Source organism: Adiantum capillus-veneris, chromosome 1 (genome assembly GCF_014529385.1).
Source record: "Adiantum capillus-veneris isolate H3 chromosome 1, ASM1452938v2, whole genome shotgun sequence".
NCBI classification, from domain to species: domain Eukaryota; kingdom Viridiplantae; phylum Streptophyta; class Polypodiopsida; order Polypodiales; family Pteridaceae; genus Adiantum; species Adiantum capillus-veneris.
Window position 1 is genome coordinate 153,327,275 of NC_140931.1, and position 17,430 is coordinate 153,344,704.

The 17,430-nt window shown below is 43.4% G+C and overlaps 1 protein-coding gene across 1 annotated transcript; it reads left to right on the forward strand.

Annotated features, from left to right (window-relative positions):
* The first annotated feature begins 11,670 nt into the window (after positions 1 to 11,670).
* LOC147465826 (uncharacterized) lies at positions 11,671 to 13,314 on the forward strand. Its single transcript, XM_086512530.1, has one exon. It carries the CDS (start codon positions 11,671 to 11,673, stop codon positions 13,312 to 13,314), a length of 1,644 nt encoding a protein of 547 aa, XP_086368656.1.
* The last annotated feature ends 4,116 nt before the right edge of the window (positions 13,315 to 17,430 follow it).

Below are 17,430 nucleotides of genomic sequence, written 5' to 3' on the forward strand. Positions count from 1 at the left end.
CCTCAGTAAGGAATGCATCTAAAGCACTAGTAGCATCCATTTCTTCTGTTTGCGTGATTGGGTATGCTAGGTCTCTCTGCAATGCTGGGATGAAAATGGTGATATGAGGAGGTGGTCCTCCTTATATAGACATATTCCATCTTGAAAAAAATAAAAAATATGCATTTAGAAAATTAAAAAATAAATTTACACCACCTTAAAACTCAAGTACAAAATCAAGTACAACACCTTAAAACTTTTCAAAATCTTTAATAAAATATCCAATTTATAAATGATTAAAGTTACAAGCCAATTCACTTAGACAAGATGATTTCGTCTGTAGCCCAATCTTTGTAAACAAGCATAGTGGCCTCCATCCGCCTTCCAATCTATACAACCAAAAATGGGCAATCAAAATACAAAAACCCACAAAAAATAAGAAAAGGTAGCCAAGCAATCAGAAAGCAGACCTTGCGTTGTTCTAGTTTGAAACTTGCATTACCAACATCCTCGAATCCCATTATGACAAAGTGTTCCGGAAGATTGGCAAGAGTCCAATGCGGATTCACTGCAACCACCTCCACCTCGTTATTGGGCATGCGGACACGAATTTCAAAGGATTGAATCTCTTCGGCTGTCAGCTGCAAGGGTATCCATTTGCCACGTTTGTGCATCTACCTCTCATAGCTAAACCGTGCATACAAGGTGCACCTTGCTTTCAAATACTGAAGGCAAAGCTGTGTGGGGGACACATTGCACTTATAACGGTCACCATCATGCAAACCGTCAACATAGCCCCAATTGACACCTAGAATGGTGTCCATTGCATCTATGTCAACTTCTTTGCAAACAAACATTGTTGGTGTTTCTACAAACGGCAGAGAGCGGAATGCATGCACAAACAAATGAATGGGACAATGCCAACTGAGACCCACCGATCTGGTTGCCTTACCAAACTTTAGGGACCCTTGGAAATCTTGCACCACCTTGCGCTTGAAAGAAAGCAAAGCCCACTGGTCTGGAGTTGGCCATTCTGCACTCTGCAATGAGGGTGTCTCCACGGCTTCTAACCTACCATAGCTTTGGCTTGACTTCGGCACCACGTACTTGTGGGAGTACATGAATATTCGCTGCTCGGTAAGTTTTTTCGATGAAACATTAGGAAACATAAGCTCCCCAATGTGAGTATGCACAACCATGAACGTGCTTGAGAGGCACTCAAGCGGCTGCTCCTCAACTAAGCTGGATGGAAAAACATCTTTACAAATGCCCTTAGTTAAACATAATGATCACATACACGTGAACATGACATATGCATGGGATAGCTAAACCATGAAAAATTACAATGAGGTGCAAATTGAGTTGAAGCTCTCTTGAGGTGGAGCTCAGCTGCACTGTAGACGTGTTGCACGATGGCCACCATTCCGGACTTTGTTTCTAATTTGAATGCCAATAGCCGGCCCTTCCAATGACGTTCCAATACGCCTCAACACTATACGCGATGAGGTCCAGCACGTGACGGTTGCATGCAGATCCATGCACCCTTCTTGAATACTTGTGGGATCCATACCCCCTCTGAGTCTTTTGTGTTGTGCAACACAATCTCCTCTATCTCTGGTTTGGGTCGTCTATGCGTGGACATGCTTGGGAAGTTGGGCTTAGGAAGGGATTTGAAAGAGTTGAGTACTGAGGGGAGGGTGAGGTGAGTTGCCTATGGTGGCTTTGACAGTGGAGATAGAGAAAGAGGGGAGGAGTGAGAGGTAGAGAGGATAGTGGAGCTGTGGGCTATGGAGTGTGGGACTGTAGAGGGTTGATGGAGGTGTGAGAGAAGGGGGATCTATGGAGAGAGAGGAAGAGAGTGGTGGAAAGCTTTTGGCTATGGCTGCCTTGACTGTAGAGAGAGAATGGGAGGAGGGAGAAGAGGGAGAGTGTGGGAGAGAAAAGTAATGAGGGAGAGAGAGAAAAGTGGATTTTGAGGGAAAAAATTGACTTTTTAAAGTTAGTTTATGTTTTGGGGCAGTTTTGGAGGCAAATGGGTCAACTTTGGAACTTTAAAAAAAAATTCAATTTTTAGGGTTTTTAAGCATGCGCATTTTTTTGGGGGGGTCCCTCCCTCTTTTATGACACCTCTCTCCTCCTATTTACCCCCCCTCCCCCCCCAGCCTACCTCCCACCTCTCTCTAAGAACCAAGCATTGAAGAGGGAGACAATTAGGCTGCACTCCTACCATTCCTCCCCCTCTAGGTGATATCCCAAGAGCCTTCTCATTGGTTCTCCCTTAAGCCTTCACTAATTAAAAAGGCCCAAGGAGAGTCCATATTTTTCCTAATGGCCACATATCAGCCCTACACTAGCTAGGGTATGCTCATTAGGAATTTAGTCTTAATGAAATGCCCACTATGTCTATGATATTTTCCACTACACACAAGTTACTAGACCATTAAATGTTACAAGCAACAACAAGGTATAATAGTATATGTCAAGCACTACTACTTAGTTTTCATTCTATGTATGACAACACATATAATGTTGGTTTTTCATATTTAATGGAGAGACTTTTTGACCTTTTCAAACAGAACATTGCAGCAAAAAAAACAACCAAGCCTAGAGGAGCGAGTCTAAATTAGCGACAATTAAATCACTTTGCTCAACCTTGCGGGTTGTGCTTCTCAATCACATACATGAAGGGATTATTGAACTACACAAAATTGCATGCATTCATGGACAAGTATGCGGAAAAATCCATGGAGGATAAGTCTATGGGAATCAAACCAGCAACATGTCATTTTTATTAACACACAAAACTCCTTTTTTCTCATATGAGTACATAGAAATGGACTAACATAATTACTTGCACATGCCTTACCAAAGAGATCATCATAAATCTAGGCATAGATATTGACGTCTTTGGACCACACGACTATAGAAGATGTAAATATCCTTCTGCAGAGAAAGACAAGCATCAGATCATATATTCTAGAAATATTGCAGTACGCCTACAATATTGAACCCATAGAACTAGTAGACATGTCAAACAACGACGCAAGCAAGATTTTGGCCAAATTCAAGAAAGAGTGCAAATAATACACACCATCTATCATAGCACAAAAAGTCACATGGGAGCACGAAAAAGAACTTTATGCATTGCGATTTAAACAGTTTGACCCATATGCCTACATTAACAACCAGGCCCAACTTATAGGTGAGCTTCTATTGAGTTAATCAAATTTGCCTGCATATACTCTTTCCTGTAATCTTCTCTGCTTCTGTTTTCTCTTTTTTCCTCTCAAACTGCCATGACTCTTGCTATTCAAAACAGGACAACAAGAACCATGTATTGTTCCTCGACCGGGACAATGCAGGCATCAAGAGGTAGCAAACAACAGATACACATTATATTCTATCACGTGCATCACGAATGGAAGCAAGTACACTACAAGAGGTACTTCACATTAGCGACAATTAAAAGTGAAAACCCACGGCATCGCTATGGTCTTCGCTATGAGCATCGCTAGTTTACTTGTAACTTAGCAATGCTCATAGCGACGCCGACAGGGGTAAAAAAATAACCGAGAGCGTCCGAAAACTCAGATCTCAGATCTGAGTTTTCGACGCTCAAGCAAGCAAAGGTAACCTGTGCTCTCCCTCTCTCTCTCTTTCTTCTCCACACACACACACACACACACACACATACGAGGAGAGGAAGGAGAGCCAGGTATGCTCCTTCCCTCTCCTCTCTCTCATGTTCCCTCCCCCTCTTTCTCTCTCTCTCCCTCCCTCTCTCTCTCTCTCACACACACACACACATTGTGTTTTTGAGAGAGAGAGAGAGAGAGAGAGAGAGAGAGAGAGAGAGAGAGAGAAGAAGAAGAAGAAGAAGAGAGTATTAACGTCATAGGAAACTATCACAAGAGACCTTAAAGATCTAGTCGACGAGGAGTTGAACTCAAGACCTATTATTCAAGAGGGAAATGGCATAACCAATCTACCACACTTGGATGATAGAAAGGTTATACCATTTTCCTCTTTTTATTGGCGCACACACACACCCACACACACACACACCCGAGAAGAAGAAAGTTTTAACATCGTAGGAAACTATCCCAAGAGACCTTAAAGATCTAGCCAACGAGGAGTTTAACTCAAGACTTGTTGTTCAAGAGGGAAATAGCATAAGAAATCTACCACACTTGGGTGATAGAAAGGTTATACCATTTTCCTCTTTTTATTGGCACACACACACACACACCGACACACACACACACCCGAGAAGAAGAAAGTTTTAACATCGTACGAAACTATCCCAAGAGACCTTAAAGATCTAGCCGACGAGGAGTTGAAACTCAAGACCTGTTATTCAAGAGGGAAATGGCATAACCAATCTACCACACTTTGGTGATAGAAAGGTTATACCATTTTCCTCCTTTTATCGTTTAAGATTAGGTTAGATTTAGATTTGCATTAGATTAGATTTAGGTTTATTTATGTTAGATTAGATTAGATTTAGGTTTATTTTGAGTTAGATTTACGCTAGATTAGTTTAGGTTTATTTTGAGTTCAAGGTTAAATTAGATCCACATTTATGTTTGATGGACCATGCGGATCAGCAATTCCACGACAGTCTAGCGGTGGTGGTTGTTGTGGTGAGGAGCACGTCGTTTCTAGAGCTCATGTGTTGCAAAGTCCCTAGGACACACCGAGGAGTGTCCCTACTTGTGAGACTGCTCAGACTGAAGGATTATACTGCCTGCACATTTCAGAGTGATGTCCTGGCCAGTGCATCGGAGATGCTGAGGAGTGACCCGAACACTGCATCTGGGTCGCCTAGAGGCTTGGACGATGAGAATTCACCAAACAGGGTTGCTATAGTTCACGGGAGGGACATACCAAAGGGATACGTCTACCTCATCAATCGTATGTCCGATGAGATCACTATGACCCCTGAGGAGAAGCAGGTGATGGGCTGCATACGACAGTTATGTAGACAGGTTTTCTGACACACTGTAGTCTGTCATGGTCTCTAGGAGGGCTCACGATAAAGCCTCCAAGGATTATCTTATTGCTATGCTACATTGGGAGTTTCTAGTTCCCTCTCTGGAGAATACATTTGACGATGCTTGGATGAGGAGACGCATGCGCGACAACATGAAGCATCGGACGTCAGATGCACATATGCACGTATATGTGAGGCCCATTCACATCTTCGCAGCTAGTAGCCCTATTGGTATATCTTTTACCCTTCAATGGAGCGAATCACCACATGTTCAATTAGGTTAGATTTAAGATTAGATTTTGGATTGAGTTTTTATATCAGAGTCTACCTTCGAGATTACGGTAAAAAAATTAGAGTTAGACGACTGGTGAAAAGATCTACTGTGAAAAGATGTTAAGATACTGTGAAATGCTACAGCTAGAGAAGAGGCAAAGGGGTTTTGTCCACTACATGCACTATCATGTAGACGTGGGTGTGTAGATTTCTTGTACTCACAAATATAGGCATTGACCAATAAAGACGAGATTATAACCCGGTGGTTCTAATCTCCGTGCATCTCTAGACCGAGGTGTGCGAGGATTGGACATACTAGAGAATGTGAGGTAGTTTACAGTGTGAACCAAGAGAGAGAGAGAGAAAGAGAGAGAGAAAAGAGAGAGAGAGAGAGAGAGAGAGAGAGAGAGAGAGAGAGAGAGATAAGAGACGAACAATTCCAATAGAAGATTAAATTTGTTGTCCAGGTTTTAAGGTTTTTATCCTCATTATGAGTAGTGACGAGGATGTGGGGCCGTCCAACCGAAACACCCATCTCTCAACGAGGATCTTATGTCCTTGGAATCAATGCAAGCATGCTCTGTGTGACGGACAGGACACGTTTGTTTGCAGCACGTTCGTGAATTTGGCGGGTTTGATCCATCTATTATAGATTGAGTTGTTGCCAATTATAACTCGTCGGACTTTGACGCTGGCCAATAGGCAGTAATATTGCAACCCAATAGACGTGTTCGCAGGCGCTTTGGTCAAGCAGCATATGTGAGGCCACAAGATGTAGCCTCTGATAGCTCGGGGGATGATCATGCAGACCACATTCCCAACAAGGCAATGTTTGAGCCCGAATTGATGAAATGATTGAGAGGATCATGGATTCAGACAGGATTATCTATAATGATATGAAAAGTAAAGCTGATACGCCATTGTATGATGGAGCACGTGTGTCTAGATTGAAGGCGCTCCTGGTTCTTCTCAACATGCAGACAAAGTTTGGATGGAGTGACACTAGCGTCATAGCACTTTTCACGTGATCTATTACAATGTGTTTACTTTAATAAAAAACTCTAGATGTATAATGATCGAATAGATTTTTACACAATTTTATCATAATTTTTTTGTTGTGTAGATTGCTCAAAGAGCACATACTGCCAGCTGATAATGTGATGCTAGATTCCAGAGAGGAGGCAAGAAAGATTCTTGAGGTGGATTCAACTAAGAAATGGACTGACCTAAGAGACACTTTCGTACTACCCGAGCATTATGAACAAGTAAGTATGTAAATAGTTAACATGCAATTTTAGAAGCTATGTGCTTGGAAGCTCTCATGTAATGGCTCTGGCAGGTGATATTTCATCCTACAAAGTCTGCATCAAACTGGTGGTATGTCATAGAGGTAGCCCCTCGTAGTGTACAGACGTATGAAGGCTACCATGTGCCAATCACAGTGGCATCAATGGAGGAGATCGGAGAAGATGCTCAGTCAGAAGCCACTGAGGTGGTGCTAGACGAGCATCAAGCTGCTACTTTCTATGGGGTGCATGCAGAGAATTTACAAAATGAAACAGAGGACATCTGTTTAAACGAAGAGCTCTATATAGATATAGGAAGTTATGTTGAGCTTTGCGAGGATGAGAGAGAGACCTCTTAAAGACATAAATATTGTATTTGAACAATCTAGCTCCGTTTTATAATGTATATTGTATTCACGTGGCTTTTTGTCCATTTTTGTCTATATACGTCATTGCATCATTGTATTTAATGGTCATTGCGTCATTGTATTTAATGGTCTTTGCGTCCACTTTAGGAAAGTATGCTCTAAGTATGTTCTCACAAGAAGGGACAACGAGCACTGCGCTCTGAGTGGGATGGAGACTGAAGCTGCAATCGCGAAGCTGGTTTGCTCAATATAGATGCTGCTCGTACCACCATTAGATCTAGCTGATCAGGTGAAAGAGACACGAAGAAGCACTACTACTGCTTCTCAGCGTCTCTTTCACTCGATCAATTAGATTTAGTGGTGGAGCAAGCAACTTCTATGAGTAGACCTTCGCGATGCAGCTTCAGTCTCCATCACACTCGGAGCGCAGTGCTTTTACAAATTCTCAGAAACTCAACGAAATCTTTCTACACATGAATCCCTCCCCTTTATGAGTCCTTCTCTCTCTCTCTCTTTCTCTCTCTCTCTCTCTCTCTCTCTCTCTCTCTCTCTCTCTCTCTCTCTCTCTCTCTCTCTCTCTCTCTCTACTTGTCCATGTTTTCTTCTCCATTCATTCAATATTAAGTTTAAATGTTCGTGTGTTTAATGCAGGTATGGATGATGAGCAGTTTCTTTCTTCTTTGTCACGCGAGCAGAGATAGTGGTACGTGGAGCGTCATCGCTCTAGTGCACCATCACGCGTTCCTACTCTGACCGTGTCTCCCTTTGTTTCAGAGCATTCAACGTGCTCCGAAGCTTCGATGTCGACGAGATGATCTTCACACTTGTCTAAGCATCGGCACTCTAGTGGTGGCGGTGGCGGTTGTTGTGGGGATGCCACTGCCGATGCCTCGACACCGCCTTGTGTTCGATGAGGCTCTTTACCCTCCCCTTCTTTGTCCTCCCGACACCAGCCATGGCATCGCCATCTGCACCAGGTTTTGCGTGGCTGACGGCCGTTCCTAGTGGCTACACACCATTACCTACTCCTCCAAGAGTCACTCCAGTCGACACTCCTCGCATCAGGGCCCAGACTCCAGTGGAGACACCTGACGTCCGTACCCCCATCGACACGCCGCTAGAGACCCCTGCGGGGACACCCAGGTTCACGCGTCACCGGCGAGAGGGCTTGCCTTACTCGGTCGACTTCAGCGGCCGCATCATCTTGGATGATGAAGACAACAGGTGATCTCGCGCATGCGCGGTCTTTACTCTCAGGTGTTTAGATACTACATACTAAAAATGCGGAGTGAAGTACCAAGTGATTTAAAAGACAGAGTCATCAACATGCTTCATGACGAGTTTCCCGTTCCAGCACGGTATGACTGCTTGATAAAGGTTCAAATGCGCGAATAGTGCAAGCACAAGTGTTCCGAAGTGCAAAACGCAATCAAGCATGGGTGGAACATACCATATTGGCTATCCAAAGAAGATTGGAAGAATGCAAAGAAAGCAGCGCACGAGAATCCCGACAAGTGGAAGCAACGAAAGGAGGCAGCCAGAGCGCGAGTAGAGGCAGGGAGCTTGCACTACTTGGGGAGCGGCGGATGGGCATCATTTGAGGCCGATTTGGTAAGTGTTTTCGCTGCTCTTTAGGTTTGATAGTTTAGGGTATAGGGGTTTTTAAATTCTAACATAATGGATTCTTTGTATGATTTGACAGTGGTCGATGACAGGACGTGACCCCACACCATACGAGCGTAAGTACGCACACAGGAAGGGATTAAACGCCCTGATGGATATTCTGAGTTCTCGCGGCGGCATGGTTAGTATTCGGGTTTACTCTTTTCTATTTGTTGTATTGTTTTATAAACGTCGCTATATGTTTATACCTACAGAAAGCTGTCTTATTTTTTTTTTTGCAGAATCCGACAGATACGCCGCTTGGACGCGATGAGACGTGTGGTTAGACGACGTAAGTCTAGTCGTAGCTAGATAGCATTAGTTTCCTTTTGCCATAGCATATGTATCATGAGATGACTTTTATATGTCTTTTTAAAAACCATGTATATTTTTTCAATAATGACAATGGTGTTGTAACTATTACGTTTCCAAAGTTTAGCAATCAAGTGATTTTGCCTATGATGTGTACAATTGTCATTGATTTACTTTCATCAATTTACTTTTGTCAGTATCTTTATTATGCAAACAATACTATGGATGATGGAGTTAATGGTTATATTGTCTTGTGGGTGACTACTTAGGGTCTATCTATAAGCTTGCACTTTTTTTCAAAGGTGAATCAATTAATGAAACATTCAATATGGTTGATGGGTTCAATGCCCTACCACCAAATTTTTTTCTCTCAGGCGTCGCTATGACCATTGCTATATAAGATCACTCTACAGCGCCGCTATAAACGTCGCTAAAGATGGCCTGTAAATGTCGCTATATAGTGACGCATATAGCGACCGTTATAGCAACGCTCATAGCGACGTTCTCGTATCGACGCTGTTAGCGACGGTCTTAGCGACACCGGAAGTATAAAAACCCAATGTATTTTCGTCGCTAACAACGTCACAAGTGCACACAACCTCTTGTAGTGGTATATTATAGGCGTCACTAAAAACTACGATAGAAGAAAGAGGGAGCACACTCGAAACCCTCCATCAAAGATGCATAATAATGTGCTCTGCTTCAAACCTTTTACTGAAAACTTCATTTTCGCTGTTAGCGACGGTCTTAGCGACACCGGGGAGTATAAAAACCCAATGTATTTTCGTCGCTAACAGCGTCACAAGTGCACACAACCTCTTGTAGTGGTATATTATAGGCGTCACTAAAAACTACGATAGAAGAAAGAGGGAGCACACTCGAAACCCTCCATCAAAGATGCATAATAATGTGCTCTGCTTCAAACCTTTTACTGAAAACTTCATTTTTGCACCTTTCGTCACTTGTAGAAAATTATATGTAGCAAGAATAATAGAGAAATCATTGATTTGTAAGTATAAATACCACAAGCTCCACATGAAACAACATCTTGCAAGCTCACGGCCCCTTGCACTGCACGAAATATACATACCTGAAAGAAACAAGAAAAATCTAAAATCTTTGAAATCCTGATAATGTCTCCTTCGTCTTGTTCTCCATAGTAATTTTGAATATATTGTAATTTGAAGGATATGCACCCTAGCTAATGCTGTATGTTGACCTATACTATCCCATGTTCCATCTATTGCCACATTCACAATGTGTGTCTATTAACACTAGGTAGGCGTTCACCGAGGCCAACCAAGCAGGACTAGTTAATCTTACAAATAGACAAACCCTTGCTATTACTCATGAGGAGACAACTCCAAAACTTTTCACATTCTATATGATGAATGATTTCCTTTTCTCAGATGATATCGCCGACCTTAAGCATTTCATCCACCACGACATGAAAAGAATATGTGCGATAGCCATACATCTGCAGCTCAAGATCATGCTCATGCACCGATTCTAAGCATCGTTGCCTACCCAAGTACGCAAGTGGCTGAATGTATTCAAGCATCCACATTAATGGATGAGGACCTAAATAATACATTAGTGGAGGCTAGAAAGGACAAGACATGCCCTTTCAGCGTATTGGTAGGTTCAAAAAAAACAAAATGGAATGCTGAGTGAGAAATACGCACTAACCAACCTATAAAATGATGGCCCATGGAGTAGCTCACCTGGCTCAGCATATTTCGGTTTCCAATATGCCAACATGGCCTCTCGACTAGGTAGGTGCTACCTCTCGCACCATGTAGACGTGCTTCCACCCTCGGTGGAGATGAGGGTGGATACCACCCAAAGTCTATCACGGAGGACTTTTCCCCTTGAGTCTAATAATTTCAAAGGCTAAGAAGAAGGAAAACTATCTGGAAAGGAAGAAGGAATTGGAGATCATCTCCTTAAGGAACCGCTATTCATGTCCCTTACTAAGATACCACTGAACAAGCTGAAGAAAGATGTGGTTGCAGCAGACCTTGAGCATGGCTCACATTAGTGCATAGCATCTAGGTAGCAATAAAAAGAACAGGGCCTACTAGGGTGATGAAAGCTCGCGTGGTCAAAACTAGTAAAATTAAAGAAGAAGTGGATGAGCTAATTCGACAAAAAAAATCAAGAAGGCAACACGTCAAAGGAGGAGTATAGGATCAGGTGGCGTGCAGCTAAGGCTACGCTTCCCGATTTGCAAGTCTAAGAGCTTAAAAGGACTCAAGAAACGCAGTCATCGTCCAGGACGAGAAAGACTAATAATTGATAACCTTAGTGAAATTATAGGTCAACTTGAAGGTTGCTCGGATCGAGTTTCTTGGTTTTGAAGGAATTGACCTAGTTGCTTCGCGTCAAAGTTCGGGGAAAAATCAATGCTCGAGAAAAACCTAGGTTTAGTGTAGTCCCACCTACAAATTTTGAAATTTACCTCTAAAGTTTTGTATTTGAAGGTGAGAAAACCTACAAAATTTTGAAAAAATTAGTGTAATTACCTTCAAATTTACATCTGTCGTTTCACATATGTAGCACTGGGAAAAATGTGTGAACCTACAATCATGCCGAAAAGAGGTCAAGGGTAAAAAATAAGCTCAAAGGAATTATTCTGAAAACGATTTCTCCAAGAACGCTGCTACGCGTGCTTTTGGCGGAAGTTGGAATACGCGTGCATTTTGACTATAAAAGGGCAAACATTACACGAGTATACAAATGCCGAAGATCAGCCCTAGTACAGTACTCAGGTCAACCCGCTCTACGCACTTCAGCTATGGCGAGCTCTCTTCCTAATTATTCTGTTCAAAGCTTGCTTTCCAACGTTGCCAGCCTCACTGTTGAAGACGTTAACCGCATGCGTGCCTTCCATGCCCAGCGCATGCAACAGGCACGGCGCATGAAGTCGAGGTGTTCGCCCGCCGACCCGAAACCCTACATGCGCCCAGCGTCGAAAACCATAGCAGCTCCTACGACACCACGCTGCATTGCACCGTCTCCACCTGCTCACTGCGCCGCCAAGGCAGTGGCCGTGGCATCACCATATAATCCACCTTATGGCATGGGACCATCAAGATCAGCTTCTCCTTATTATAACCAGATGCTACATCAAACCCTAGCGCAGAACTCCGCCACCGCCGCGGATGCATCTTCGTCGATGTCGCAAAATGATAACATTGTAGGGCCATGTTCTCCTGCCGCTCATTATGCAGGCAATGTAAACCTACCTTTACAGCTACACTTTTACAATAACAGGGTACCATCTGATCCGGTTCCTCAATATAACTGCAATGTACCTTCATCTGCATTAGTACAGTACAACAACCACAGCAATATTAATCTGATGCAACAAACCCATGACCAGCAGGTCAATATTGCTACCTCCACACCCCAACATGAGCATACGCAGGCGATGCCAAGTACCCATCATGATTACTTCCCTGCATCATCTTATTACTGTGCCAGCAAGCAGAGCTCCACCTCTCCGGCATCTGTACTGCCAGCTGCGGTCGAGGCTGGTAACCAAACACCCATTTTCAGTACTGCAGAGACGTCGTCCGTATTGGATGTGGATCTTACAAATGGGCAAAACCCTAGTGCTACTACTCATGATCAGGAGCCAGCTCCACAAGTTTTCACATTGGACATGCTGAATGATTTCCTTTTCTCAGATGATATCGCCGAGCTTAAGCATTTCACCGGCGACATGACAAACATGATATGTGCGACATCCATAGATACTGAAGCACAAGATCATGCTCATGCACCCATTCCAAGCGACGTACAGGCCTACCCTAGTACACAGGCGGCAGAATGTATGCAGGCAATATCCTGCACATCAATATTGGAGGAGGATCCAAATAGTAGTACATTGCCAGAGCCAAAAATCCAAAATGTTGTCTGTACAGTAAACCTGGAATGCGAGATCGACCTCAAGCAGGTCGCGTATCAGGCATTAAATGCAGACTACAATCCCCATCGCTTCCCTGGAGTGATCATGCGCCTGCGCCAGCCCAAGACAACATCTCTCATCTTCAAGACCGGGAAGATGGTCTGTACAGGAGCCAAGAACGAGGACGACGCAGAACTAGCCGCTCGGAGGCATGCCCGCATCTTGCAGAAGCTGGGATATAAGGTAAAATTCAGGAAGTTTTCCATTCAAAACATAGTGGCATCCTGTGATGTGGGGTTTCCCATCGACTTGCTGAGGTTAGCTGAAGGGCAGCATAAGCAGTTGGCGACGTACAAGGCCGACGGCGCATTCCCAGGGCTTGTGTACAAGATGAAGAAGCCGCATGTCAATCTGCTCATGTTTACAACGGGGAAGGTGGTTCTGATAGGAGACAAGAAGAAGGAAGAGGTGAAGAAAGCCCTGAAAAACATTTATCCCGTGCTGTTGCAACACAAGAAGATGAAATGAGCAGCAACATTAATATTATGCAATTTTCTGCAACAATATAATTATGGTTGGCTCCAGAATCCAGATCAAGCGCCTGCCTAATTAAGAGCTGCCTCTGCGCACACCATATTCATCGTAGCAAGTTACGAGGGTGTCCTATACTATATTGAGGGAAGCTGACAATTAATTCACAAGAAGATTTAGAAAATTTCTCATGTAGGAAAGCGGCGTCTTTTTCAGTGTTTTTTCATACAATGCATATATAACATCATGAGCTTCTGTTCAAGAGGCACCACATACCTAGCTAGGTACGATTGGGGGCAGGGGACTAGTCCGCGCGCCCCCTCCCCCCCTCCGGGGCGGCGGCCGCGCTAGGTATGGAGTGCCATGATGTTGAGGTAAGTCACAATGTGGGAATTATTGTGAGAAACTTCCTGTGCAAAGATGTTGTAATTGTGCGACTAATTAATTCCGGTTTTCATCTATTGACCATGGTTTTGCCAGTAGTGGCATGTGTGTCCACTTCTGGATTTGACTTCGCTCTATACATGCTTCATCCTATTCTATTATTTGCAACTTGCACCATTCAAAGAAACCCTCCCATTCCATTGAGTTTACCGACATAGCCTTGCAACAGTACTAAGGAAGAGTACCTCTACATCTAGCTGCTGGTACTCCATTGAAATCTCAGTATCATATCGCTCACCTTTGAATTCATCCCAGCTTGCTTTTCTAATTGCCTTTCCCAGCTCCCATCGATGGTGTGCACTCTCAAGTGCCGCTGGATCTCAACTGGTTTCATTTGTTCCATAGGTCTTATTTGGTCTTATTCGGTACGACACTTTTGCTTGAACCTCGATCAACTATTGCTTAAGCCATGTTTGTTATATTATTTTCCCTAGGCTCCCTAAGCCCAAATGTTTGATCGCCTCAATGTTTTGTGCAAGTCAGAACTAATTAATTTTCCTCAAAAACTAAGGCCAAACTTAACCTTCGCTTGAGTGCCGCTCTTACTAGTGTCCTCATCATAATGTGCTTTTGCGTACCAAAATGTATCATCTCCTCTTGTCCTCATTTTAAACCTTTCTATGACTCTAATTCTTCTTTGGTTAATAAGGGAACATCCCTCAGGGGCAGGCCTTAAATTTGGAGACCATTTCGGGCATCATTGGTACATATTTGGGTCTATTCACTTATCCGTGAATTGATTTCCCAGCAAGATTCCACAACATCTTAAGTTTTAAAAGTAACATTCAACTAGAGCCGATTCACACACTCTGCATCTCTCCCTCTCCCCCGCTCTTCTCCCACCCCGCCCCGCTCTGCTCGGGTGTGCAGTCTTCCGACCTGTCCAAATACTCGACCCCAATCTCAGAGTGCAGAGAAACAACCACACAATATGATTGTAGTCCCCCTTGCCCGTGGTTGTTGGGCTTCGTCATCGTCTCCGCCTGCTTCCCATTCACCACATGAATGGCGCTCATGTTCAGAACCCTGCAAGACGAGAGAGAGAGAGAGAGAGAGAGAGAGAGAGAGAGAGAGAGAGAGAGCAGTTCTTGCGCCTGCATCAGCCATTGCTCCCACTGGACCTCTGCAGCTGGAGACAGCAAAAACTCTCATCCCCCTCCGCCTTCGTGCTAGGGACAAGGTGTCATTAGACACCCAAGTATAAGGAGTAAGGTGTCATACATACACACACACACACACACACACACACACACATATATATGTGTGTGTGTGTGTGTATTGTTTCCTCCTTTCTCCCTCGTGGCGTCGCTCACAACTGTGGCCTGCCCTGCTTGCCTTGCCTCTCCAGAACAAGATTCAGCCCCAGCGCATCGTCGAGCTGCTCCTCCCCCATTTCCAGGCTACCTTGCTTCTCGAGACAGGATTTTGAAAGATTCGGGTTATTACGTCTTTTTTCGAAATGCGTACGACATACTAGAAATGAAATTTAGCAAAACACAATGTAGGAGCATTGAATAATTTTACATGTATCTTTGTCGAGAGTCGTGTCACTCACAGCTCGCGACGCCCGACTCCCTCCTCTTCTTTCAATCGAGCTCTCGAGTCGAAGTCTCAGCTCGTTCGTCTTACTCTAATCTCAGCAGCTCAATCGTCAGGTCGTTGGTCGACAATCACGCCCTAGCCGAAATCTATCAGCTGTTGGTGCACAGGCTACAGCTATCTCTCACGCACATAGCCTAAGGAGCACAAATTACCTGAGAGTTGGATGCGAAAAACAAAAAGTAGGGTTGAGGAAGAAAGGTAGTGGGCACAAAAAAGAGGAAGTATTTTCTTAACACAAAGATGCGGATTCTCTTGATTGCAACACCAAAAGTCAAGACACATTCATCAATCACGAGGCGCATGTAGGTAGTTTTCAAGGCTGGAAGAATACAGTTTTCCTAACCGAAGAAAATAAGGGAAAACTTGAAATCCTGTCGGTTTCTAGGTCAAAATTTGAAGCTTTTGTCCGTATTTACACTAAAACTTGTGTAAATTTGCCAGTTTTCTTCAAGGCAAGCTCAAATTGTAACCGAGATTTTATGACTATAGCCGGTCAAATACACTATACCCCGGTTGTTTTCTTTTCTTGTTTGCCTTGGTAATATTTAAGTTTTCACTCCTGTGAACTTAGTTAATATTTTAGTTTGCATGCTTGGGATCTGTGTATGAAGCTTCTAACTTAGCCTCTAGAGGGAGAGCCTTGAAGTTTGAACGTATGTCAACTCTGAAGCTTCTAATTTGAAAACTTAAGCATCAAGGGATACTTTTTCTGGATAAAGCCAACCTTTAAGGTTGTTGGTATCTAAAGTTCTCATTGTAAACACACAGAGTGCTTTTTTTTTTTTTCTGAAGTTGCAAATGTTGTGAACCTCCTATAACTAGAACCAATCACATATAGCACCCAAGTCTGGGGTAGGCAAACACTTTGCCCCGTGTTCTATGAGATATGATGCCGCTTCCATTGTCTATTCAAAGAGGGTTTTCGACCACTTTCTAGAGTCATGAGGCAGCGAGTACCAGAGGTGTCTGGGATTGTTTTTACTCGAGCTACATGGTTATAGAGAGAGCTTGTTGAGGACATCATATCAGATCCAGGCTTAGAGGTAGATCACATATTTCTTCACACTAGTCAGTGAACAGCTAGAGGAGAAATCGTCACAGTAGATTTTGGATCCCATCCACACGAGAGGTATGTTGATTGATCAAGCAATTGAGTTAGGAACATCTAGGTGCCCATGACCATGGGTGGCCTCATAGCATTGACAAAGGTTGTAATATAGGATCCGGATCACTCTAGCTTCACATGCGAGATGCCGAGTCAGAGTACTAACCACGAAGGATATTAGTCACTTTCTACAGTAAGTGATGAGGGATCTCCTCTGAGTTCGATCCCCCTACCTTTGTTGATTTGTATCACTCATTGTATCAAATCTCCCCCCCCCCCCCATTTCAGCTCTCTGTACTCTTTTTTTTTGTACTCAGACATTGTATTAGATTCACCACTCGTAACTTTTAGGTGTCATAGGTCATTTTGGCCTTTTGAAAACGTTAATATAACATTTTATTTCATTTCATATTTGTGTGTGTGTGAGTGCGTGCATGCGTGTTATTCTATTTTCCTCTTGAATAATAGGTCTCCAAATAGATCTTTCAGGTCTCTTGGGATAGATTTCTACGATTAAAATCCTCTTCTTCTCTCTCCCTCCCCCCCCCCCCCCCCCCCCCCCCCCCAAAACCCAATTTTTTTCTATATGTATGTGTGTGTGTGTGCGTGCACTCACGCATGGATTTCCTTATGTCTTTCTCTAAGGAGTAAGGAGTAGGAGTTACTATCTTTTACTTAGTATGATTATGGGCTTATAGATTTGTTGTGTCTATGTCATGTCATTGTAGGAAATAAAGACTTCGGGGTTTCTAATTTGAAAATTTAAGCATAAAGGATACTTAGCCCCAAAGGGATACTTTTTCTGGATAAAGCGAACCTTTAAGGTTGTTGGCATCTAAAGTTTTTATTGTAAACACTTAGAGTGCATTGTTTTCTGAATTAATTGTATGTTACAACTTGCTAATGTTCTGAACCTCGGACAACTAGAACCAAACACATCTAGCACCCAAGTCTGGGGTATG

Coding starts and splice junctions, on each gene's coding strand:
- LOC147465826 (XM_086512530.1), top strand. CDS start 11,671: ATGGCGAGCTCTCTTCCTAATTATTCTGTTCAAAGCTTGCTTTCCAAC.